The sequence below is a fragment of the Benincasa hispida genome, chromosome 11, assembly GCF_027475165.1.
Source record: "Benincasa hispida cultivar pf3 chromosome 11, pf3_genome.v1.1, whole genome shotgun sequence".
NCBI lineage: Eukaryota > Viridiplantae > Streptophyta > Magnoliopsida > Cucurbitales > Cucurbitaceae > Benincasa > Benincasa hispida.
This window is the reverse complement of record NC_143488.1, coordinates 38040127-38066106: the sequence shown is the minus strand read 5'-3', so window position 1 is coordinate 38066106 and position 25980 is coordinate 38040127. Positions and strand designations below refer to the sequence as shown.

Sequence of the window (25980 nt, the reverse complement as noted above, 5' to 3'; positions counted from 1 at the left end):
ACTGATCTTCCTCAAATTTTAAAAATCGCAAGTCAATCACTTGAAAACCATTTGGAGAATTTGGAAATTCATATAATTGTGAAAACAAAAATTAAACTAAAGATTTAAAAAATTACGTAAATATTCAATATAATATTTGATAAAAATAATTGAATTTGCAGAAAATTTGAAAATACATACAGTTTGAGAAGATTATATGACATTTGAAAAAATAGCAAAATCTCAATGTGGAATATACCCACGATGTACCGAGAATGTCAAAACAATCAATAAGTTAGAAAATATTAATTTTTTAACTAAATCTTAGTGATCGATCTCGTTCGAGATGGATCGAGAAAAACTAGTTTAGTTTTCAAAATGTGTACTAGTTTTGATAAATGAAAACTTAAATGTTATATCTTACCATTTTCCTAGAATACCAAGTGATTAAGTTTAGGTTTATTGAAATTCGTTGAAAATAGCCAAAATGATAGCTCAACTGAAACTTTATTATCAATCTCTTCAATGTTAGAGATTTTTCTCATCCACATTACATATATATATATATATATACCTCATTAAACCCAATAAAAAAACAGTACATGTAATCCAAATAAAATTTAATGTTTATTTGACTTCATTTTACACTGATATAATACATATCAAATGGTCGACAAATTTCTTATGCCTTCGAGTATGTAGGAAGCTTTATTCTAAAGAAAGAGATGAATAAATTTACACTCTCCAACAATACAAACTAAACAGTTGGTAAATGTAGAACTATAACATCAAACACCATAAAAATTAAAATTAAAAGAACTTAGTTACAGAACATCTACATCCTACACAGATGAATTTGAATTAATCAGGAGATAAATTATCTCTTTTTAATATACATAGGAAAAGCAATGTATGTGAATCGGCCTTGGTTTTTCTAATAACCAAAGCTTTACTTATTCACATAATTGCTAATACAGATGCATCCTGTTCCTAACCAAACTAAAGAACGTAGTTACATAAAGAACAGCAATGAGAAAGCCATGTAAACCCCAGCAGTCCACAAGCATGGAATGAGATAACAGAAATAAAAACCACTTACGGTTCAGAAGAAGATTCGGCTATCTTAATTAACCGTCCTTCCAGTAATGGTGTTGTGCTTGACTGGTTGGTTGTGGATTCTTCGAGATGATCGTTGTTTTCGTCCAATGAGTTTACAGTGGGTAGGCATACACCTGCCAGAACATCCAAGTTGGAGTTGGAATCTTTCTCAGGTTCATACGAGAAACTTAATATCAAGAACTACGTGAGATGCCCGTGTATTCTCTTTTCTTTTTTTTTTTTTTTCCCCTTCAATGACGTGTGGTTTTCCTCCTCAAAAAAGAAAAACATTACATGAAATGAAACCATCTTTTATGGGTGAGGGGGGAGGCCACATCAAAAGTGCTACAAACCAATCTCCGGTTTTAGAGTTGGGGCTAGTTGGAATGATTTCCCAAGTGCTTAAAAATAACCCTAAAAACTTTAGAATGACATTCCAAACCACTCTTAGTTTTATCCTAAAGATGCTTACAATTGTGGGGTCAATCCAAACAGCTTAAATCTATGAAGCACAGACACAGATACGGCTACACGATACAGATACGATCGAATACGACAATTCGTCAATTTCTAAAAAACTAAGATACTGATACGTCTAAGAATGCGTCATTTTTTATATTTTTTTTTAATATATATATATCTAAAAGAACTAGGATAAGATACATTTTCTTTTTCTTTAAAAAAATCCAAGATATTGATAAATTTAGCATACAAGTTAATAACAATAGCACAAAATAGAATATAAATACTAAAATACAATACAATACCAAAAAAAAAAAAATCTAAAATGTTAAAGTACAATAGTTAATAAAATGCAATAGAAAGATGACTCATATTGCAAAGAAGAAGAAGAAGAAAAAGATTAGAGGGAGAATTATGAAGATAAACGAAGAATTTCTTCATTAAATTGTTGAAGCTATCTAAATGGTTTATATTTTGGTTTGTGGGGACTCAAATGTAAAAATGGAGATTAGATGATTCTAGTCTAGGGTTTGGTTCGTTATTTATTTTTTTTCCTTTTAGTTTTGGACTCGAGTAGTGAGCTTTTTAAATAGGTTGTCTAGTTTTAGATTGGAAAAGATTGAATGAGTTGCTTGTCTTTTTTCTTTAAAAAAAACATGTGTAGAAATAGATACCTCAAATCACGTGTCAGATACGTATCTGGAAAGTATCGATATCTGATACTGATCATTTGCCTCACATGAAGTATCTAGTGCTTCATAAATTAATAAAGTAACTAAAAAGCTTACCTGCAAACCATATTAGAGCGGTTGGAAACAAAATAGCTGTAAGAATAAGAGAAGACGCCCTCCAATTGTTAATATGGTCCTGCACAATCATAAGAAAGCCATTTGAGACTTCAAGATAATAGAACTTAAAAAAATTCACTATTAAAAAATGCAAGATCATGGATCCTAATCTTTCTACTTAACTCTTTATTCTTTACTAAGAGTTTTGGATAACATTTTAAAATAATGCCTTCTTTGTTTATTTATTTTTAAATTGCTTTCAAGTGGAACATTTACTCTTTAAGTACTTCGAGAAATTAAAAAATTTGTAAAAATGATTTTAATGAACTAAAACCACTTTTTACTGGTACGAAGATCATGTCAAACCTACTCTTTGAGTTCCTATTTAAGTAGTCGCACAAGTTCGATAAAATGATCAAGGATTTCTTTTGGGAGGGTCACAAGATTGACGATGGAGCCATCTGGTTAGATAGATGATTGTTGGCATTCCAACCCTTATTCCCAAGTGGATCTGGAGGTTTCCAAACGATTTAGAGGCAATTTGGCATAAATAACTTTCTTTTTTAAAATGAGAACACCATATATCATTTTATTGACAAAATGAAATTACAAAAGAGGGCAAATAATGCCAAAAAAAATTACCAAAAAACACTTCGATTGAAAAATATGAGAAGTGAGTTTGTATAATATAAAAAGGGGTACAAGTTATACCAAGAGAGTGCAATAAACAAGTTCTTCAAAGATTTGAAGATTGCGCTCAAGCCAAATAAGCTGAATGAAAGCTTCCATGAAACAATTCCATAAAACTTCCTTTCCGTACAAAGAGGATGACCGATGAGGACAACTTCGAGGAGAGAGTTCACATTTCCCGAGAGAGGAAGGTGCCATTTGAAAGCAATGAAGATAGAAGTCCAAAATAAAACTGCCAATGGGCTGGTGGTGAAGAGATCGAACACGGTTTCATTATTCTTTTGGGAAAGAACACAACAATTCAATGATGTCACAATCCATGAAGCCCTTTTTTTTTTCCAATTTTTTTATTTTGTAAGATATCCACAGTGAAAATGCTTCCATGGCTGAGCTCTCAAATGAAAATTTTAATTTCTTTGGGACAGGACCTTCCAAAAGCTGAGAGTATAAGGCAGAAAATTGGCGAACCAATGCAGTAATCTTTTGTGAGAGGGATATTGGCAAAAATAACTGTGAGCCATGGCAAGGATTTCTTTGGTTTTTCACTAGTGCATCCAGCTATAATACCACTTAAAGGGGGAAGGGGGACTATTGAGTGGGCTGGCAATGGACTAAGGGCTGAGAGTAGTTGGGACATCACTCCTCCAAGGGAAAGAGAGATCTTCGATAATGCTGTGGTATCTTTACTATTTTTCGGGAAGAATGATTGGAATGAAATAGGAGTTTCCAGGATGTTGACGCTTCCTAGAACTGCACGTACAACTTGATTATTCTTGTTGTCTCCTATTGAGTTTCACTATCAAACCTTTTGATAACTATCCCATCTGGTAAGTTGCCAACTGAAGATTATTTTTGTAACCTCTTGACCTTGTAAGGGCAGTTTGTGTATAATTTCATTCATCAATCATAAAACGAATTCCAAAAGGAAGAAAAAACAAAGATTCAATTGTTGAAAGGAAATTAGGGTTTATTACTAATTTTTACTTTTCATTATTTTCTTTTTTTTTTTTTGGGTATTTTCCATTAGTTGTTTCTTGATGTCTATTTATTCAACTTGTAAAAGGTTATAGACTCTAAATTATTCAATAATATATAAGATTAACATGGTATCAAAGTATTAGGGTTTTATCTCATTGAACTCTAGTTGCCACCATTATGTCCAATCTCTGCCTCCATCAATTGGTTGTCAACGGAGGTAGATCCACACACAGTTAGATCTCGCGTCTTATTCATTTCGTTCACGTCGGTTTCAGATTGTAGGTATCTGTTTACATGGGTATCATCTTTATTTCATTCACGCAAGCCATAGATCTCACACCATATTCACATGTTTGTCTGATCCTCTGATTTGTCCAGACTTCGATTTGCCCAGTCGTGCACCCTCAATCAGAATAGTCCGATCGCATCTTTCCTTGCTCCGTCGCCTGCCGCGCACACTCCGATCCACCGCCTGTTCGACCAGCCCAGATTTGTTGCAAGTCCACTCAGCTCCGATCATTCATATTGCCGACGGCATTGTGGGTTTCTCCAATTCACACTACCTAGATGTCCAGACCCATTCCAGCCTCCACCGACTGCTCGTTGGTTTAGATCCAATTTGTAGGTTTCAATCTGTGTTTCTATGGGTTTCATGAGATAAGTCTGGTTTGGTTGGACCGGTTCGGTTCAATCAGACACCCCAATTGATTTAGCTTGATTTAGTCTGACCAGTTTAGTGCATTTCAGTTTGATTTGGTCCGACTTGAGTTAATTCAATTTGATTAGTTTGGTTTGATTTAAGGCTCAATTTGGTTTATTTGCAATTATGGCAAATCTGCATTGCCCAAACTTTTGTGGGTTTTTGTTCCGTTTTCAAATCGGTCGTTCAAGGGTTTTGTTGTATATATGATGTAGTAGGATTAGCATAAGTTAGGGTATTATGGTCAAATCCTTAATTGATTAGGATTGGGATTAGTTTCCATGATTGATTAGAATTAGGATTAGCTTCCTTGGTCTATTAGGATTAGGATTAGTTTCTTTCACTAATTAGGATTAGGATTAGTTTCTTTGATTAATTACGACTACGATTAGTTTGCTTTCCAATTCTCTCTAAATGGAGAGATTGTTTTCTTGTATTAGCAACTCTCGATTCATAATAAAGACTTTGATTTTATTATTGGAGATTTCTCTTCTTTTATCTCCTAGGCTACATCAACTTGGTATCAGAGCAGCCGTCTGGGCCAACGTTGACTGTTGCCGATGGAAGACCAAGAAACTCTTGGCGACACCGTTCACAAGAGGGAGCTTTGTGAGCTGTGCTTGTTGTCGAACAATCCACATCTATATAGGGGGAACCCTTTAAATTTTAGAAAAGAAAGAAGAAACCGAGATTTTTTTTGCAAGATTTTGCAAGAATGGACTATTACCGATCAAAGAAGACGGCAAAGAAAAAATATAGCAGTTGGTATAGACAAGAAAGTCTCCTAAAAGCAGTGTTGGAATTTTGATTCAAGTGATTCAAAAGAAGAATTCCAACATAATAATTTCGCCCGTGCTCGATTTTCTCAAACATATCATTATCCACATTTGAAATTTGATTATAATGATTCTAGTGATTTCGATGAAGATTCTAATGCAGATTGGAACGGAATAACAAGACGACATTGTCAACAAAGAGCCTAACGATTCGATCAAACCGGTTTCTCAAGAAATCGACATAAGAATTGAGAGTTAGATGATTCAGAAAATGATTCTGAGTGTGAAAGAAATTATTATCACCAACATCAAAAAACACCCATGAATCATTCTAACACAAATTTGGAGGTTGAAGCATTTTCAAGAAAACAGAAATATTCAAATAAAAACATCTATCAAGAGGACGAAAGAGAATGAATGAGATTCGGGTTTTTTTGGGAAAAAATTCAAGAAAGGCATAATTATAATATTCAAGATTTTTCGAGAACCATCAAGAACCACATTTAGTCACTCAAGAAGATCAAATCCAAATGGGTTGTGAAATTATGCAAAAAATGAATGAAATAGAAGAAAAGAAAAAATCAATTGAAGAAGAGTTGAATAAGAAAGGTATAAAGATCGAAGAGGAGCTTATGTTGGAAGAAGAAAAAATTGATGGGACGAACATGGAGGTTGCTCAACTCAAACCAGATGATGAGGAACTATTGACTGATGAAATCAACGATGGAGGTGTTGAAGAAGATGAAGCCACTACAAAGAATGTGTCCATTTGGTTAGATCAATTAACTGAGCCACAAACAACCACAATTACCTCCACCGCAAGAGAATAGAGCAAAAATTAGCCTTGACCACCGAGAAAGACAAGGGAATCGACAACACCTATCGTATGTAAAAAATGTCCAAGATTTACCAAGAATCATTCAAGAACAACCAAGATCAAGGTTATATCAAAGGAAATACTAGGAGGATGTGAATTCTTAAGTAAGATACTCATGGGCAACCTAATTCAAAGAAACTTGAAAATTCTTTTCCTCCATTCCTTGAGGAGTCTACATATATTTTAACAACAAAGGATTTTTTGAATAACTTAATTCTTGGGTTCATTGATGATAGTATTGATGGAAATAATTTTCCCTTTCAAGAATCAAATATTCAATATATTGGCGTGGCTCGTGAAAATTGGTTGTTATTGGTGCTCGATGTTCAAAGATGTGTCCGTTCGAGTGGCTTACTTTTTTATTCTTATCTTCATTTTCATTTTAAAACTCGAGGACAAGTTTTTTTTCGAAGGGATAGAATGATGTAGTAAGATTAGGATAAGTTAGGGTATTGTGGTCAAATCCTAAATTGATTAGGATTGGAATTAGTTTCCATGATTGGTTAGAATTAGGATTAGCTTCCTGGGTTTATTAGGATTAAGATTAGTGTCTTTGACTAATTAGGATTAGGATTAGCTTCTTCGATTAATTAGGATTAGGATTAGTTTGCTTTCCAATTCTCTATAAACAGAGAGATTGTCTTCTTGTATTGGCAACTTTTGATTCATAATAAAGACTTTGATTTTATTATTGGAGAATCTCTTCTTTTATCTCCTAGGCTACATCAAGATCTCTCTATTAGGATCCAAAAGTTCTTCATAGGTTTTGTTATCGATCTCTCTATGAGGATCTTTGTTTCCAACCCAGAAGTTTGTTTTCGTTCTTCGCAGGTTTCTATTTCCAGCCTACTTCGTGTTTTCGTTCTTAGTGGGTTTCTGTTTCCATCCCAAATTTACTGATTTGTTTCGAAAGTTATCTTCACAAACTCAAGTTGTTCGCTTTGAGTTTGAGGGAGGGTGTTAAAAAGAAATTAGGGTTTTATCACTAATTATTATTTTCCTTTTTGGTATTTTTCATTTATGTATTTTCCTTTAGTGGTTTCTTGATGTCTATTTATTCACCTTGTAAAAGCTCGATTATAGACCCTGAATTATTCGATAATATACAAAATTAACATCAGTGACTATGGATAAATATTCATATGTGCCATACATGCATGCCCACACGCACAGAAAGGAAAAGAAAAAAAGGAAAAAGGAAAAGGAAAGAAAGAACAAACGAACGAACATTCAGCCCTTAATGACTTAGTCCATTGCCAGCACAAAATCAGTGGCTTCCATGTGATAACGTCTGTCAAGAAAAAAGTCAACCTGCTAACTAAGAGGACTGGAAACTCTCTAGAACCTTCACACATCTCTACACTTGTCCAAGCTTACCAGACTTCCCTACATTTCTCTACAATTTACTGGGTGTATCTTCGTCATCTCTAGTGACATGCTAGGCTAGTAGGCTTCCCTTAGTGTTAAACTTGCCAAGAATTTTCTACAATTATCACGGTGCATCTTCGTTATCTTTAGTAGTAAACTAGGTTTCCCATAGGATTAAACTTGCCTATGCACTCGTCTTCCATGATATTCTTTATACATATCTCACAAGCATGAAGAGAAAGATCTAGAAGGAGATCTCAACAACTGGATTACCATCCATCAAAGAGATGGAGTCCTACAGAAATGTGAGACCTCCCTCCCAAAATGGCAAAATCATAACACACACACACAAAAACACGAAAATCAAGAACCTAGGAACTCAAGTAGCCACAAACGGATCTTCCCAAAGCCAACCTGACTCATAAGAACTTTATCAAGCAGGAAAAAAAATCTTTGCCTCCAACACTTTCTCTTGCTAATTGATCTAACCTTGTTGACCTGAGTACTCTTTCACACGTCCCCTCAAGGCTGAACTTAAGAACTTTTTGCCCCAAGACACTGAAGTTCACCTCGTCACACTAATAACAGCTGCTTAAGGTGAAATATCTTTTCTAAAGTGACTGGGAGAAAAATTAACAGGAACAGACACCTTGTTGTTTTGTAAAAATTGTCATAACCTGAAGTCCAACTGAAACAAGTATACAGCTTAAGCGTCCTTATTACTGAGCAGTACAAGAAGCTGAAAGAAGATTCAAAGTGGAGGAAAAATGAAAACCTGAACAACTCCAACAAGAGGTGAGGATGGCACATCTCCAAAAACGTGGATTGCAACAGTAGACATGGCCATAGATAATGGCCTCAGATTTGGTTTAACGGCCTCCAGATTAATATAATTTACAGGACCCTGAAAAGCATAAAAACTCATGACAACTCCAAATACTGAGGTTAAAAAGCGTAAAAATACATGTAACAAATAAGTCATATACTCAACCATAAGATTAAAGACATGATCGAAAAAGGAACTTCCATTCATCCCTGAACTAGAAAATAAACGAAGGTAAAGAGAAACAGAATATGGTGGCTCAGCAGGAAGAGAATTGTCATGTCCTCCAGTCCTCCTTTTCAATACATTTCACATTTCTCATATCTCATGATCAAATATCCTAAGTAAATACGCAAGAGAGTTTGCTTACATGGCATTTGCTTCTAAATTCTTTTCTATTTATAATCTCTTTATTATAAATTCTAATTGGAGGGGTTTTTTTTATGAGTTTTATGTCAGTAGGTGTTGTGGGTGTAAACATTTGGGTACAGTTAGAAATTTGAATTATGAGTTGTTTTCTTTATATTCGTAGTTTATTTCGAGATTTTGTGAGTTTCATTCCTTTTTTCAACATGAATCAAACTTTTCACTGCATCAACGAAAAATGTGTTTCCTTCTCAAAAAGAGTTGGCTTAAAGGACAACTACTAAATTTGGGGATTTAGAAGTTAAAGGTCTTTTACTACAAAGCAAGTATTGTACTCTTGGATTCCATTATCAATTTGAATCCCATAGAAGCCTCCTTAGCAACAAAAGATATTAGATGCTGTTTCAGTACGTTATTGCAGAATTGTATGAAAAGGCGCAAGTGCAGAACAAGGATGATGAGATATCAACCTATAAAAACTGGGGAAGAGAAAGATCCATTACCTGAATAGCAAAAATAAATAGTTCACCAATTGAAAACAGGGCTAGGTAGACATAAACACTCTTAAAACAGAAGGCACTGAAGCAAAGTATTGCACCGATAAAGGTTGTTGCAGAGAGAAGCTGCAGCACAATTTGAGTGAGATCATTATATTATAAAGATTGGCATTCATGTTTATAGAATAAAGTGCAAAAGATATTCATAAATTGATGGCAGGTTCATTAGAGAAAATATCAGGAATCTCCAGAGAATTCTCGACTTGGTGAATCGACAGTGTTAGTAGACAGTCGACACCATTACTAGCATGCCCCACTAAGAACCCTCGATATATATCTTCCTATATAGAACACAGTTGACAGTAATTAAAGGGGTGAATTATTAAACAAAAAGACAGCAAAAGAAATAGAAAATTTTTCCCATGCCACTGTAGTATAAACCATTGATCAGTCATCAGTTCATTCTAAAACCTTTTGGGATAGCAATGCAATAGTGGGAAAAGATTGTAATGCGATGTCAATTAAAAGATATGTTGATTCATAATCACAATTCACACAAAATCCAACCTTGAAACCATTTGAGATGGTGTTGCTCATAAAATCTAGGATATAGCCTCCTCCTAGTGAGCCCAATACTCCAGACACAACCGTTATTGCTCCAAAGATCAAGTCAGCATTGGTCTGCAAAAGATTCCAAATTATCTACACAAATCTGGCCATGCACATATAAGAAAATAGTTGATCAACTGTAAGAAAATCTCACCATATGATAGATGCTGTAACCAGCTTTAGGTCCCCAATATGAATATGCGCCTAGGACAAAAGTATATGCAATATAACCTAAAACAAAAGCTTAAAGCCCTCAGAAAACAGGGGGAAAATGAAGCACACACTCCAAACTATTACATCGGCAGTAAATAGGAATGGGTGGAGAGCAGATGAACAAGATACCTAAAACGTTAATAACATAAACCTTATTAACCAAAAGTTCTTTGATTTCTTTCACAAATTTTGAGAGCTGATTCCTCGCATTAGTAGCTAAACTGTTACAAATTAAGAACAAATGAAATCAGTATATAGCTTAACACTTGTAAAGTGGATGTCCTACAGCAACGTGACACGCTACTGCTAATATGAAGAGATTATACAAGTAATTCATGTTATCCAACACATGTGAATGATCAGAAGCAAGTGAATTCTATTTAGAAGATATAGCCTACGATAATCATACAACAGACAAGTGGTTATTGATCACCGTGTAGGAATTTGGACCTCTCATCTCTTATATATATATTTGGACCCATCATTGAATGCTTTTGCTTACATCAAATTCTAAGAGAGTCAAGAAGTTGGAGTACATTATATAGGTTGTACAATTGTGTCCCTGAGTTCTAAGAAGTTGGAGTAATTTTTATCATCATATATTTGATAAGGGAGTAAGCAATCATTGTAACAAATTCTTTAAAAGAGATAACGATGTAGTTTAAAAGAAAAAGATAAAACTTTAGAATAATAAGCTATAACCTTCGAAAGCATTTTGAGAAAATGATTGTTGTAGGCTATAGAAGCAAGGGACAACAATAGCTTAGATAGCATACAGCTCTGGGTAGGGAGGACTGACAACTAGTCTTACCCCCTATAGTATATTAAATGAATTTATGTGAATAACATTCTTGCATAGGGATATGGCAAGGAGCCAATCACTAACAAAAGTACATGAAAAGTAAACTAGCTTGCACAATGAGATACATAAGATGAAAGCATGATAGAAGGGGTCAACTTGGACATGCAGCCACGGATAACACGCCCTGGACAAGCATGACCATGACACCTCACACTACAAAATGGAAGATTAAACTTATGATAAGAAATTGTTGGAAGAATATTGCAAAAAATTGCATTCAATTGGAAACTAAAGCTTCCCGGCTCCCACTCAATCAAAATGAAATTTACATTAAATGAATGTTGCGTGAATTGGTATTTATAACTCCACATCTCTTCATCTTTACTTTCCTCGTGGAATTTGTATCTCTTGTGCCTTAGTCTTCTTTTATTTCATCAATAAAAGGTTTCATTTCTTATCAAAATAAATTAAACGTATTGCAGAGGAAGAGATGAGAGATCTATGAAATTCAATACGAAATCGTCCTTTACTCAATATGCAGTTACTTAGAGAAGAAGGGGCATTGACTTTGGTCAAATATCTCAATTAAAGAAAATGAAAGGAAAAAAATACCAGATGCCAAACTCTAGCAGTCCTCCTTACCTGGAAGATTTTCCCGAGCTATCTTCAGCAATGGAGAATGCACCACCGTTGCCATATGAAGCTTCCATATCTGAGTTCATAGATGTGTAAGCTAAATAGAGAGGCAGGAAAAGAAATATTTTCAATTTTACCGATGAATACGTGATAGTGATATTCTCACCTAATTAGACCAAAAATCAAAAGTTAAGCCGATAAATAATCAAATAGCATCAATCAGTGTTTTCAAATGTCCAAGGCACACTTAGGTGCAATGACCCTCCAGAGCCTAGGTGCATGGTGCACAAAAAGGCACGGACTTTTTTTTGTAAGGTGCACTATATATAAAAATAATACATTAAAAAGAGAAATCATAGTTTAAGTGAAAATATGGAAGGAAAAAATAATAAAAAGAGAACCCCAAATACAAGAAATTTTGCATTTAGGCTAGTAAACTTGATTGTTTTAGTTAATAAAGGAAAACCCTTACTTATTACAATTTTTTTAAAAATAATAAAAAATCCACGAGGCCCAGGGCTTTGAACCTTGGGGCTTCATAAAAGGCGGCGCGCGTCTTATTTTATGAGCCTCGTCGTTCCAAGACCCGGTGCCAGACTTGCCCCTTGAGGCTAGGTGCATGCCTAAAACGCTAGCATCAACAATCAAGTGGTGGTTTCTATAGTACATATGCGCCTAATATGAAGCACCAAGTATAGCCTGATAACAAAATCCTCTGAGAAAACATTTTTTTAATAACCAAGCTTGGTGGTCGTGGTTTAATAAACAAATTTTAGTCTCTCTTAGTTTCCAATTAGAAATCTTTTGTAATCACCTTTAGGTGCTTATTTCATTGATACAATGAAATGTTTCTTACCTAAAAACTAATCAAGCTTTCATTGAGAAAAAATGAAAAAAGACAAGGACATACAAAAAAAAAGCCCATAAGAAAAGGGAGACAACCTACAAGAAGGACCTCCAATCAAGTAAGATAACACGAGGAGGGGGAAAAAATAAAAAATAAAAAAATCGTACCCAAAGCCCCAAGATAACTCGTAATCTAGCTACAGACCAAATATCAAAAAAATTAAGTTCCTTCCCTATAAAGATTCTATCATTTCTCTCACCCCAAAAACCTCCGACAAAATTGCACACACCCTCACTTGCCATAAAAACTTTCCTTGCTCAATAAAAGGAGAGTTTCATTGAGAAAGGAACTCCTCGATAATCTCTTTGCAACAGCTTTGTTAAGCCAAATCACGACCAAGCTCATCAAGAACCAAGTCCACACAGCATATACAAAGTTGCAACTCCAAAGGATATCATCAGGGTCCTCAACAGCCCTTTTACAAAAAACACAACGCTGCCGGCCCATCAAATTAGGCATTTTCCTTGAAACCCTTTCCAAGATATTCCCCCTAGCCCCTACCATGGAGAAGCTGCCATACAACAAAATTCACCTTCTTGGGAATTTTCATCTTCCACATCAAGGCATTAACCAACTCTCTCAATAAAGAAGGGTTGACAAGACAAAGAAAGAAAAATGGCAAGAGAAAACCTCCGAGGGCTAAGACACCAAATCGAACCTCCCTTCTCCCAATGCAACAATGAAACTCCCCTAACAAAGAGATAAGGCCAACAATATCTCCCATTTCTCTAATAGATAACAAAACGACATAAGCCCAAAGTAGGGGCATAAGCCAAAACAACATCCACCTGGTATAAGTGCAAAAAAAAACGGAACGAATAGGACTATCACCCAACAAAATCCTCTCAAAAAGCATTCAAAAACTGAAGATATGTAAAAACAATACTCAAAACTTTATATCTGGAAATAATTATAATGCTTCAAGAGATTACAAAGGTTTTCAAGATTTAAGGTGGGAAACGGGATAAAGGCTCAACTTTTGGGAAGATGTTTGGGCTGGGGACCAATTGCTAAAATGTTTGCTTCCGAGAATTCTAACCTTTCAATATCCAGATGGCAAAAGGCAACTGACATCTCAAACTTATCTGGTAAGCATGATAAGAAGCGACAAGGAGTTCAATAAAGAGGACTAAAGGCAGATTATTGAATCCATTTGAGAACCAAAGAAGGTGGAAGCCATGCAACATTCGGGAATTCCCAATTATATCCTTTTTCCTACATGTTTTGGATGCAGGTTATCTCATCACCAAACTCGCAAAGGCAACTGGAATCATAAAACTCCAAAGAAGGTGAATGTCTTCTCACAGTTGCAACTCAAAGGTGGATTGACAGAGAAAAATGTTGCATAAAAGATTTTAAGAGAACAAAACGACGAAACTCAGGAACCATGTTTTCTTTTGCTGCAAGTTTAGCTCCTGTTGGTAACCATGTTTCTGTGATTTTCTGCTGCGGTGGGCTTTAAACAATAATATCAAGTCTTCATGACAACTATTATGTGGTTCACATGCAGGAAAACACCCAGTTGAATGTAAGCAAGAGTCAAGACTCTATTTTGAGAGTTCTGGTTAGAAAGGAATCACAGAATTGGGAGTTGTGTGACAGGCAAAGTACCTTGCTGCACCCTTGACAAACTGTTCCTTAATTATCCATTTTTTATAAAGTTCTTTGCAGAGGGGATATGCTTATAAGGGGTAAAACTTTTCTCTTTAATATTCTCTTATGTATCAACGATAGAATAGAGTCCTGAAACAGAGTACCTTGAACTTCCGAGGCAACCAAATCCACAGATGTCAGCTCTCCATAGGATCCAGAAGAAGAAAAACCTGTACTTAAAGTTATTTAGAAACCATTAAGTTGCTTGAAGATGACAGTTCTAGGTGTACCTTTCAACTGCAAAGGCTTTATAACAAACCCCAGAACAGCAAATGGAAGCATCAATACAGCCTCTCCAATAAAAGCAATACGCCAATTATAAATACCTCCAACCTATATTTATTGAAGACTATTGCATGAGTGATTAATAAAAAACATGGATGCAAGCGTTATGAGAGTTATGAAAGAGAAACAGCTAAAGGAATGAATGTTTTGTATTTGTTCAATACATTCAAAAAATCTAAAAGAAAAATTATGTAAAAAGTCTTTTTAAAAAAGAAGAAGAAGAAGAAGAAGAAACAAAAACAAAAACCAAAAGATAAAAAAGGGAAAATGATGAGCAAAGAATTTACCAATCCACCAAAGATATAGCCAACTGCATACCCACTAGGTATACACATGTAAAATATTCCAAGCCAAGCTGTTTTCTGGAAGGAAAAAAGAACCAAAAGCATAAAGAATTAACAAACAAAACTAGAAGGTAACTATGCCTGCAGAACATAAGAAGAAAATTGGGAAGCGTTGACTCCACAAGGAACAAATGTTGAGCAGAAACAAATCAATTTGACAAAGAGAGAAAGAGGAGAAAGTAAAATATCTAGCAATTAGAAGAAGCATTGACATATATCCCCTAGCATTTTTTTTATTTTACATTTTAGTCTTGACCTCCAAAATTAAAATATCACCAGTTTGATAAATATAATGCAACTGATGTCCCATTGAAAAGATAGAGAGGGGGAAGAAAAAAAGGTATACTGTATACCCAACTCCTTTGTTATAAACTTTGAAAAAATCATAATCTTGTGCTAAAAGCATGATGTCAGTATACAAAAATTTAGAATTTGAATATCAAACAGCAATAACATAAATTGGGAAAGATTAACTGGCAAAAACCAGACAAGTACAATTCCCTATACAGAAAAGGAATGTAACCTGAGAAGCAGGTGCATTGTCATCGATGAATGGTGCAGCAAGACTTACAAATGATGCTTCACCAACACCTACCAACCTAAACCAAGCAATGGAGTGCAAGAGCCAAACTTAAATCAAAACAGCTCAAATCAAACAAAGTTCTTTACAATGGTAAACCCAATAAACCATAAGATAACCAATCTGCAAAAAAATAGAAAAGAAACGTGAAGGGAAGGAGGAAATGGAAAAGAATATTGCTCACATGCGGCATATTGTGATGGACCAGAAATTAAATGAAGCAGCACAACCAATAACAGCAAAAGTCCAAACTGATAATCCAACCCCAATGAGCCTAAATGGGTTAACGCTGCAAAAAGAAATTTAAAAAAATGTAAAAAATAAGAAGAATCAGAAGAAAACACATGCATGCACTCAACATCCCCATTACCACAAAGAACTGAGATCAAGCTACAACATTTATCACATTCAGATGCTTCATTTCACTTTAACCACAGAAAACAATCTCCTATGGAAATTAGTTGGTGTTCTTCCTTTGTAGTGAGTCCACATGGGTGATGCGGAGAACTTGGACGGATCATATACTAGGCCCTGGTCTTTCTGGGATAATTTTTTTCTCAGTTCTGGATGTTTGTTTGGCTAGGAATAAGGATTGTTGTTGTATGCTGGAAGAGGTTATTTGGCATCAACCTTTTCATGTTAGGGATTGGATTTTATGACAGGCTAGTTGTCTCGCGGTCGTTTGAGGTCTTTGGATATGGAGGCATAATAGAACTATAAGGGGCTGTGAGAGAACTTGGAAGGGTAGGAGTGGCTGCTTGCTAGGCTTGATGGGATTTTTGTAATTTTCTACAAGGTTGTATTTATTTTGGATTGGAGGCCCTTTTTGTATTAAGTTGTTTGGCCTTTCTCAGTGGGCTACAATGGACTGTTTTTCTGTATGCTCTCTTATATTCTTTCATTTTCTCAATAAAATCTCATATAGAAAAATAATAAATAAATGGTTTTTTAACAATGTATTCTCAGTTTCCCATCAAAATGCTTGCAAAAATAATAATAATAATAAAAATAAACCCTTCAATTCTCTATTCATATGAAAAATGAAGCAACATATACAAATATTTGAAATTTCTTTTGATAAGTATATCTGAAATTATTAACAGTGTAGAATATTCACTTACCGTTCTGCTAGTGTTGCAAATATTGGACAAGCAACCAGAAGTCCAACCATGAAACTTGAAGAAAGAACCCCATCTTCAAAATTGGTCAAGCTAAACTCACCTCTATAAATAATTTGACCAAAAAGAAGTCAGGTAGAGAAATAGCTTACGCCAACAATCATATTAACATAAGTTCATTTTATACAATAGAATTTAACATAAAATGCTGTCAAAACCAACCACCAATACAGCCTACATAACATGAAACACTAAATAGATTTAATTAGTCAAATACTACTTACAAGTCACAAGTGTTTCACTAATTTGGGAAATGAATTGCATAGAATGAATAACATTGCACATGAGAATGATATATCGCAAGAAACTTTGTTTCCCACAAAAAAACAATTGCATATAAACCTTTTTTATAATTAAGTATGTGAATGAGTGTTTAAATTTTTTCAAGCCAAGAAGGGTAGATTCACGAATGATAATTCTTGCGATTTCATGACTTTTAAGAGTTCTTATCTGTTTTATATTTTAACTATTTTGAAGCAAAAAAACAATTGCCAATGCCATGGTGACCATCCAACCCCATTCATTTTGAAAGGCGTCATTATCTTACTGTATCCCAGTACCAGATGTGCATGGACCACTTGCTGTGCAACTCCCTTGACTTCCATTCACACCATTGCTAGCTATCGCTCCTCGATCCAAGTAATTTAACAAGTTAATTACACAAAAGACAGCAAGAAGCCTGCAGAGATCAAGAAAGAGGAGAAAATGCTCAAGTTATTAATTCACAGTAAATGACACTTATTTATCCAAACTTCTGGTAATTAAAACTACTTACAAGTTACAACCAGACAACAACTCAAAAAGCATGCACCCTAGTTAAAGTTTAGTGAACTGATTACTGGTCATAAAAAGCTCTAAAATGTACTGAAAACTTGGAAATTTTGCAGCATAACGTAAATTTAACTTAGAAGTTCCAAATGCTATATTAATCCTCTGGTTTGTTCTGGTCTATGTTGCTTAGCCACTTCAACTTCAAAAAGGCATAAAGTACCATAATACTGACAATGGTACTTAATCGCAATCCAAGACTTCCTAGAAGGTTGGTAATAAAACCATTCCGGATAATTTATAATGAATCCATCATTCATGTGACCAAAATGAAAAGTTCCATTACTTTCAGTTTCAGTTTCAACAACTATTACCCAAACCCCCTATCTCCTATAAGCCCCTAATAAATGGTTAGCATTTCCAATTAACCGTAGTACTAAAAGTAAGAGTTAAAAACCAAGATACAATGCTCCAGTTAAAGAAATGAAATTAATATTTTTTGTACTGACTTGACCGTGCAATGTACATCCCTGAGTCAATGAATCAATATTTTTATGCCAAATCAAATTGTTCCTCCTGTAATTTTCTCATATGAATCTGAATGTTATTAAACAGAGCATGCCTAGAAGAATAGGACAGCTCCCAAAGAAGTTACAAAAAGGCACCACAATTGGGTAAGATCGACAAGAAGATAGAATGGACAAAGATGATTAGAGTATATCAATTCAACCCTAGAAATCTAGTTAAAGTCCATAAATTCCTTTATGCTCCTTTGCTTGTCTTTAAAAATTCTCTCCACTCATTCTTCCCACAAAAGCATATCGACGGCATTGCCCCACAAGACCTTAGCCCTGTCTTTGAACTAATGAACCACAACCCAATTGGAAAACAGCCTATTTGCAATCATTAGGAAGCACCATTGCAAACAAAAGATATCAAGTAATGAAAATCAAAACCAGAGGAATGGACTGACAGAGCAAACACGACAATATGCGACTTTACAATATGACTATTCCACCAATTGACTTCCAGGTGACTCGTATTTACTAGCAATGACCAGATATCTCGGAATTTCCAAAATTAATTTTCACATTGTTACCTCAGACACTATTCCCTTCAAAAATGAACAAGAGCGCCTCGATTATACGAATGATTTCTATTTCAAAACAGAGATAAGTGATCAACTATAGCATACAAAATATCCATTTCCCTCTTCCAAAATTTCAACTTATTGCTTCTTCTACAACGAACTAAATCAGGCACCAAATCATGAACATTCACGGGCAAAATATCATAAGAAACTCCCTCGGATACGAGATGAAAAACGAATAAAACCACAAATCTCCGAGAAACATTCTTTTTTCCATGATTGAGCAAGCTTAATCCAAAAGTCAACATAAGTTTTGACTTGATCGATTACGAAGCTATTTTCTGGCCAACCAAACAAGAAATTGAATCTGAAAGCATGAAGAACGAATAGAAAAACACCTCTTGGGAGTGAACCAAGAAGGAGTCGGATCTGTAGCCGGAGGGCCCGCCGTGTCCGTTTCCGCCATGGGATAAATCCTTGTTGCTTGGCGAAGGAATTAGAATTTTAGATCATTCTTCGCGCTATAAGCCTATTAATATCGCAAATATGTTTTCTCAAAAATAAAATAAAAACGGTGGTTTGAATAAATTGAATCTCGTTCTTTTTGGTTTCTAAATTTTTATAAAAAAATAATAATAAATAAATAAATAAATCTAAATTTTTAAAAAATCTATTCTAATTCTTATAATTTTAAAAAATGTTTATTTTAATTTATGATATTAAGATTTTGTTAACTCTCAAACTAAATAATGAGATTACTTATATTTTTAGATGACTAGACTGTCAAATAAGTCAATCACGCTAAATGTCACAATCGCTCTTTCGGGAGCTTCTCTTAGCGATTGTGCAGCACTTGTTCCCGCTCACGAACAAGTCAGCCAACTCGAATACGGACTGCCGATGGCACACCAAGTGCCTCTCACAACCTCCACCCCCGTTTTAGGGAAAACGGGTTTGGAGAAAAGGTTTTCATAAGCAGTTTTTGTGAGTGTGAATAAAGAAAGAAAGATTGTAGTAGGCTAGAAAGCAATAAGCAACAACAACAGCTTTATAGAGTATACTCCGGGTATGGGGAAGTGATGATTAGTCTTATCCCCATATAGTGCATTTTGAACAAAAAGTCAACTGGCACCCTTGCATATGCAAAGGGGCGAGTGGTCACTTACAATGAAAATATAAAAAAAACAAGCTAACTAAGCTAATACAATACATGATATGAAAGTATGCTAAAAGGGGGTTGGATCGGGCATGCGGCCATGGGCAACAGACCCTGGACAAGCATGACCGTGACATTTTCCCCCACTTAATTGGTTGACGTCCCCGTCAACCGACCTTGTTCAAAATCTGCGATAGCTGGAGCTGCATTCTTCAAATCTTCGGCCCGCTCCCAACTGATCTCTTCGTCGGGGAGATCCTTCCATTTCACTAAGAACTCTGTCAGTTCTCTTTGTCGGGGAGATCCTTCTTTCTCGGTGGAATTCTTCATCTTGACCGATGGGCGCCTTAGCATATTTTGTTGTTCATCCTCGGGATCGGGATGATAGGGCTCCAGGATACTCACATGGATGACAGGATGAATTTTCATCCATGAGGGCAACTGAACCTTATATGAGGTTCTCCCGACCTTCTCAATTACCTTTATATTTCCTTACTAGCCGTTGGTCTCTCTGGCCTCGGAAACGAAACTGTTCTGGTCGTAGCTTGATCAGGACCTTGTCCCCAGCTTGAAACTCGAGGGCCTCCACTTCTTATCAGCCCATTTCTTCATCCTTCTTGACGCTCTTTCCAGATAGGTGCGAGCTATCTCAGAGGTTTTGCTCCACTCTTTAGTGAAGTTATGTGCCTGAGGACTTTTGCCTGCATAAGGTAATCCACCAAGTGTGCCATGAGTGGCTGTCTACCGCACACCACTTCGAAGGGCGTTTTTTCGGTCGCGGAACCCTTGGCTATCTTTCTTCAGCAGTTCGGTTAATAGCCTTATTCTTCTTGAGAATCCTTCTACGAACCGCCTATAGTAGTTGGCTAGTCCAAGGAGGGATTGTAGTTTGGTCACGAATGATGGTACCCTCCAATCTCTGATCGCGGCCACCTTGCCCTCTTCCATACCAATCTGACCACACTCAATCACGTGGCCGAGGAAATTTATGCGCTCTTGAGCAAATGAGCACTTATCTCTCTTAACATACAACTGATTTTTCCTCAGATTTTCGAAGACTAGTTGGAGGTGACGTCGATGGTCCTCCAGCAAGGCACTATAGACCACAATGTCATCGAGATACACTACGACGAATTTGTCAAGGTATTCATGAAACACTTGGTTCATTAAGGTACAGAAAGTTGTTGGGGCATTTGTGAGGCCAAAGGGCATCATGAGGAATTCGAAGGCTCCATATCTCGTGACACAGGTCGTCTTCTTCAGCAATTTGGACCTGATAATATCCCGACCGCAGGTCCAGCTTTGAGAAATACTTAGCACCGTGAAGTCGATCAAATAAGTCAGTAATGATAGGAAGGGGATATTTGTTACGGGCTGTGAGCTTGTTCAAGGCCCGATAGTCGATGCATAACCAGAGGCTCTCATCCTTCTTCTTCTGAAATAGTACTAGGGCTCCGTAAGGGGTCTTTGCCGGTCTGATAAATCCCGCATCTAACAATTCGTCTAACTGTTTTCGGAGTTCGACCAATTCTGGCGGAGCCATCCGATATGCATTCTTGGCGGCCGACTTTGCCCCTGGTAACAACTCGATCTCATGGTCAATCCCCCTTCGTAGGGGTAAGGACTTGGGCAGGCTTTTAAGCATGACATCTCGATACTCTTTCAAGACAAATAGAACGTCTCAGGGGATCTCCTCCTCTGTGGTTTCAACTGATTCTATAGGGATGGCCATGAACATGAGTTCGTCGTGGGCCAAGCCTCTCTTCAATTGGAGGGCTAAGATCATTCTCACCCCATTTGGCTGCTTAATACTGGCTTGCACTATGGTGGGTGTAGATCCGGTAATGACTAAACATTTGACGAGGGGCATTGGTATAACTTTATGTTCAAGTAGGAACTCCATCCCCAATACCACGTCGAAATCATCCATCTTGACAATCACGAAGTCAACGAGGCCCTTCCAGTCTCCTAACTTCATCGAAGTTCTCTTCGCTATCCCCGTAATCGGTAGGGCTGTAGAATTCACAACTTTCATCTTCCCTGTATCTCTTTCCCAGGTCAAGTTCAGGCGGCGAGCTTCCGTTTCAGTCATGAAGTTATGGGCGGCCCCAGAGTCGATCATAGTGCTCTTGGCCGATCTTTGGTTGACCCAAGCGTCCGCATACATGAGTCCTCTCTCTAGTGGCTCTGTCGCCTTTCTCATTTTCTTCTGGAGTGCGGATAAGAATTTCAATGCCCCCATCCTGGGATTCTCAATTTCTGCACCTGGCTCGATTACTGTCTCCCCCAGTTCAGCCTTGTCTTCTGAGCTAGAGGCTAATGTGGCTTGAAAAGCATTGAACGCGGTCCGATTTGGACATTCGCCTGTCCTGTGTGGCCCTCTACATATGAAACAAGACAATGGGCGATTGTAATTGTTATGCTGTTACGGCGGCCCCCGCCAGTTGTTTCCTGATCTCGGTTGGGATGGTTTACGATCCCTCCCTGTGTTCTTGTCTCCTCCCCCAGGTCTGGGAGGACTGAAACGACTGTTTCTGTTTCCCCTATTTTAGGAAGTTGACTGCTTTCTCACATCTTGCGAGTCAGTGCTTAGATCGTATAGTCGTTCAGCTGCCGCATAGGCAGAGGGGAGATCCTGTACTGATTTTGCCTACGATTTCAACCCTTCGACAAAGCAAAAGACCTTGTCTTTCTCGGACATATCTCGTATGTCTAACATGAGTCCTGCAAACTATTTTACGTAGTCCTTGATGTTACCTATTTGATTCAGCTCTCGGAATTTTCGTCGAGCCAAGATCTCGACATTTTCAAGGAAGAACTGCGAGCGAAGTTCTTATTTCAATCTATCCCAAGTATCAATTGTGCATCGTCCTTCCTGTATGTCTGTAAATCACGATCTTCATCATAGTTTTGCATCTTCAGCCAGATGCATCTTGCTAGTGTGACTTTCGACTCTTCAGTCACCGTGTTCGTCGCCTTGAAGTATTGCTCAAGGTCGAAGATAAAGTTTTCCAGGGCTTTTGCTTCTCGCACCCCACAGAAGGGTTTTGGTTCTGGGATTTTTATTTTGCTTACTGCCATTGCTTCCCTAGATGGGGCTTGGTTCCCTACCGCTCGGATGGTGAGATTCACCCTTGCGCTCACATCCGCTATCTCGGCTCTAATGACGTCAAGGGCCGACTGAAAGTCTTCGAACAAATCGGTTACCATCTGAATTATTGCTTTTTGGGAGCCGTCCAACTCTTCGACGCGCTCCTCTATGTGGGCAACAGAGCCCGATGAGCTATCCCCACATTCAAAGCTGCCAGACCGTACTGTTTTGGTCTCAAGGGTCTCTACCTTCATCATCAGTTCTCTGACGGGTAATTTGTCTAGGCAGCCCACTACCGCATCAATTCCATCGGCTTTCTCAGCAACTTCTTGTAGCCGAGTCTCTAGGAAACGGATACTATCTGGGACCTCTCTCAGGTAGAGCATTTGCTATTCCATCTCTACCAGCCTATCCACATAGGACTTGTTCAGGATCTTCGTCGCCGACGTGATCACTGATCTTTCCCTCTATGAGCCGACTTGGCTCTGATACCAACTGTCACAATCGCTCTTTCAGGAGCTTCTCTTAGCGACACTTGTTCCCGCTCACGAACAAGTCAGCCAACTCGAATACGGACTGCCGGTGGCACACCGAGTGCCTCTCGCAACCTCTACCCCCGTTTTAGGAAAAACAATTTTAGAAAACGGGTTTGGAGAAAAGGTTTTCGTAAGCAGTTTTTGTGAGTGTGAATAAAGAAAGAAAGATTGTAGTAGGTTATAAAGCAATGAGTAACAACAACAGCTTTATAGAGTACTACTCCGGATATAAGGAAGTGATGATTAGTCTTATCCCCATATAGTGCATTCTGAACAAAAAGCCAACTGGCACCCTTGCATATGCAAAAGGGCGAGTGGTCACTTACAATGAAAATGTAAAGAAAGCAAGCTAACTAAGCTAATACAATACATGATATGAAAGTATGCTAGAAGGAGGTTGGATCGGGTATGCGGCCATGGGCAACAGGCCCTGGACAAGCATGACCGTGACACTAAACATATAAGATTTTGATTTTGAATTAGGTAGCAAAACTGTTTTCTATATAAGAACTCAAAAGTTATTTTACCTTCAAGATTTTAGTCGTTCGGTATTTTGGCACGTTGGTTGTTAGCATTTTACATCACCTTCATTTTGCTCAACATATGTTGCACACAATTTTACCAAAGAGTTAATGATACCTTAATAATAGATACTAAAATAAACATTTTTTAAAAGTTCAACTATTAAAACGATCGTTTTTTAAAGTTTAATAACTAAAATAGAATAAAATTCAAAGTTCATTAACTAAAATAGGATCTAAAATAAAATAAATTTTAATGGGTGTATTTTTAATAAATATTTAATTTTTGTTAACATGATTAATTTTGGTTTTTTTAATCATGTTAACCAAAATTAGTCATGCTCATGTAACAAACATATTATCTTTAATAAATATTCTTCGTGCTGTTGTTAGATGAGCATTTTGGAATGATTTTGAGAGAAATTTGATTATAATAAATATTAACTGTTTTTTTTTTCTGGTAAAATAAATTAGAAAAATTACTCTTTTGGTCTTCAATTTTTTAAGAATACGTGTATTTGTCCCTAAATTTTAAAAATATGTTTTTTTATTTCCCAAATTTATAAGAATAGACCTATTTGATCTTTAAGTTTTCAAAAAGTACCTTTTTAATCTATGAGTTTTTTAAAACAAAATCCTTAGATAACTTTATACTATTATTTTTAATAATTATATTATATTTTAAATTAGAAGAATAATTTTTAAATCACATTCTCTCTAAATCTGTTTTTTTCTAATTTTAAATATCATGTAATTATTTTTTAAAAAAACTAACTAAAAAATATTTCGATGACCTTTTAAACCTATTTTTATAAACTTTAGGACTAAATAGTACATTTTGAAAACTCGAGCCCTTATTACAATATTTAATAAAATTTATTTTTAAAATTTTATCAATTAAAACTAGAGTTTATTTTATATATCTATTTTAATAATGATTTAATAGTTATAAACTATATTATATTATATATGTATATAACCAACTTGTTCAGATATAAAGTTGTAATTTATCAAACACTCATACGCTCCATGTTAAAATGAATTTTACAAAAACCATAGTTGCCAACAATTATTTTAAAAGCTACGAAATCTCAAATAGAGCTTAAATTAATTGTATTATAACCTTGGTTAGATTTTATGTCCTAAAACTCGTTGTTTGTAAACAATTGAACTTATTCTAAAAGTTCAATAAGGTGTTATTGAATAGATGTATTGCTTGTGAGAAATCCAATAAACCTGAAAATCCCTTGACTATTGGATGAATACTTGAACTTTATGTGGAGACATAAGAATGGATCAGGTTCGGGTAAATAGTCAGAATGATCTATAGTATATGAATAAGGTTGGTACCTTATTCTGGTAACACTATTGGATGCGGTCTGCTCTGTAGTTGTTACAAGGAGTTGTAAAGTGCTACAGACAAAGTTGTCCTAATTCGTTTATGTTGGGACACGAGGAGTGGGGGTTTCCTTGTGCAAAAGAGTTTGTACAAGATCGGACCACGAAATCAGTCACTCTTGTTTATAACGTTATTTGCTGTTTAAGACCGACTATTTCAAAGTGATGACCTAGGTAACTTGATCTTAATCCTGAGCTAACTATGAACTCTTGTTTAGTTAGAATTATCCTTGGATTTACATAGGTGAGGGTTGGCTCGCCAGCACCGACTCAATAGACCTTCCATTTCAGGGGTAAGATCGGATAGATAGTTGGAGACACAAGGTGTAAGACGGAATTCACCCATACCTGCTTTTAGGGATAGTGGAGAGGTTGTTCCCTTAAGTACTAATTTTGGGTCTTGAACAAGGGGCCCTTCCCTCTCACTGGCCGGAGAAGGACTCAGATTTATTGATTTTATCACAAAACAATTGTTTATTAGGGGATCGTGGGACTTAAGGAATGATAGATAATTTTAGGGGTAAAACAGATACTTGACCCAGCCGTTATTACGAACAACCTGTAAATAGTTGATTTACTAATCATGGTTATATCGAGTGGACATGATATATCTACATTGAGGGGAGTTCAACTATGGGCTTTAGTGGAGTGACCCATTAGTTAGCGAATGGGGGTTAGTTCGGTTTAATGAGTTTAGCCGAATAATCTTGGATCTTGAAGCCCATGATCTGTAGGTCCACGAGGTCCCCTACTAACAACCCACCATTTTCAAGCTTCATTTACTCCAAGCATAAGCTGCATCTCATGCAGC

General features: G+C 36.3%; 1 protein-coding gene across 1 annotated transcript; it reads right to left on the bottom strand.

Moving 5' to 3' along the window:
• Positions 1-760: 760 nt before the first annotated feature.
• Positions 761-19062, bottom strand: LOC120090483 (putative sphingolipid transporter spinster homolog 2). The gene is made up of 16 exons (XM_039048187.2): positions 18866-19062; positions 17157-17288; positions 16553-16654; positions 15616-15720; positions 15375-15450; positions 14795-14869; positions 14453-14555; positions 14327-14392; positions 11669-11738; positions 10354-10445; positions 10166-10242; positions 9970-10083; positions 9409-9528; positions 8492-8620; positions 2328-2406; positions 761-1211 (listed from the first exon to the last, which is right to left on the bottom strand). Exons 1-16 carry the CDS (start codon positions 18931-18933, stop codon positions 1075-1077), a joined length of 1545 nt encoding a protein of 514 aa, XP_038904115.2. The 5' UTR covers positions 18934-19062; the 3' UTR covers positions 761-1074.
• Between the last annotated feature and the right edge of the window lie 6918 nt (positions 19063-25980).

Excerpts from the sequence above, each read along its gene's own strand:
- LOC120090483 (XM_039048187.2), bottom strand. The coding sequence starts at position 18,933 with ATGGCGGAAACGGACACGGCGGGCCCTCCGGCTACAGATCCGACTCCT. Across the intron at positions 10,084-10,165 it reads GTTACAGCATCTATCATATG|ACCAATGCTGACTTGATCTT; the intron begins GTGAGATTTTCT and ends AATCTTTTGCAG. Across the intron at positions 8,621-9,408 it reads TATTTATTTTTGCTATTCAG|GGTCCTGTAAATTATATTAA; the intron begins GTAATGGATCTT and ends TATGCTTTTCAG.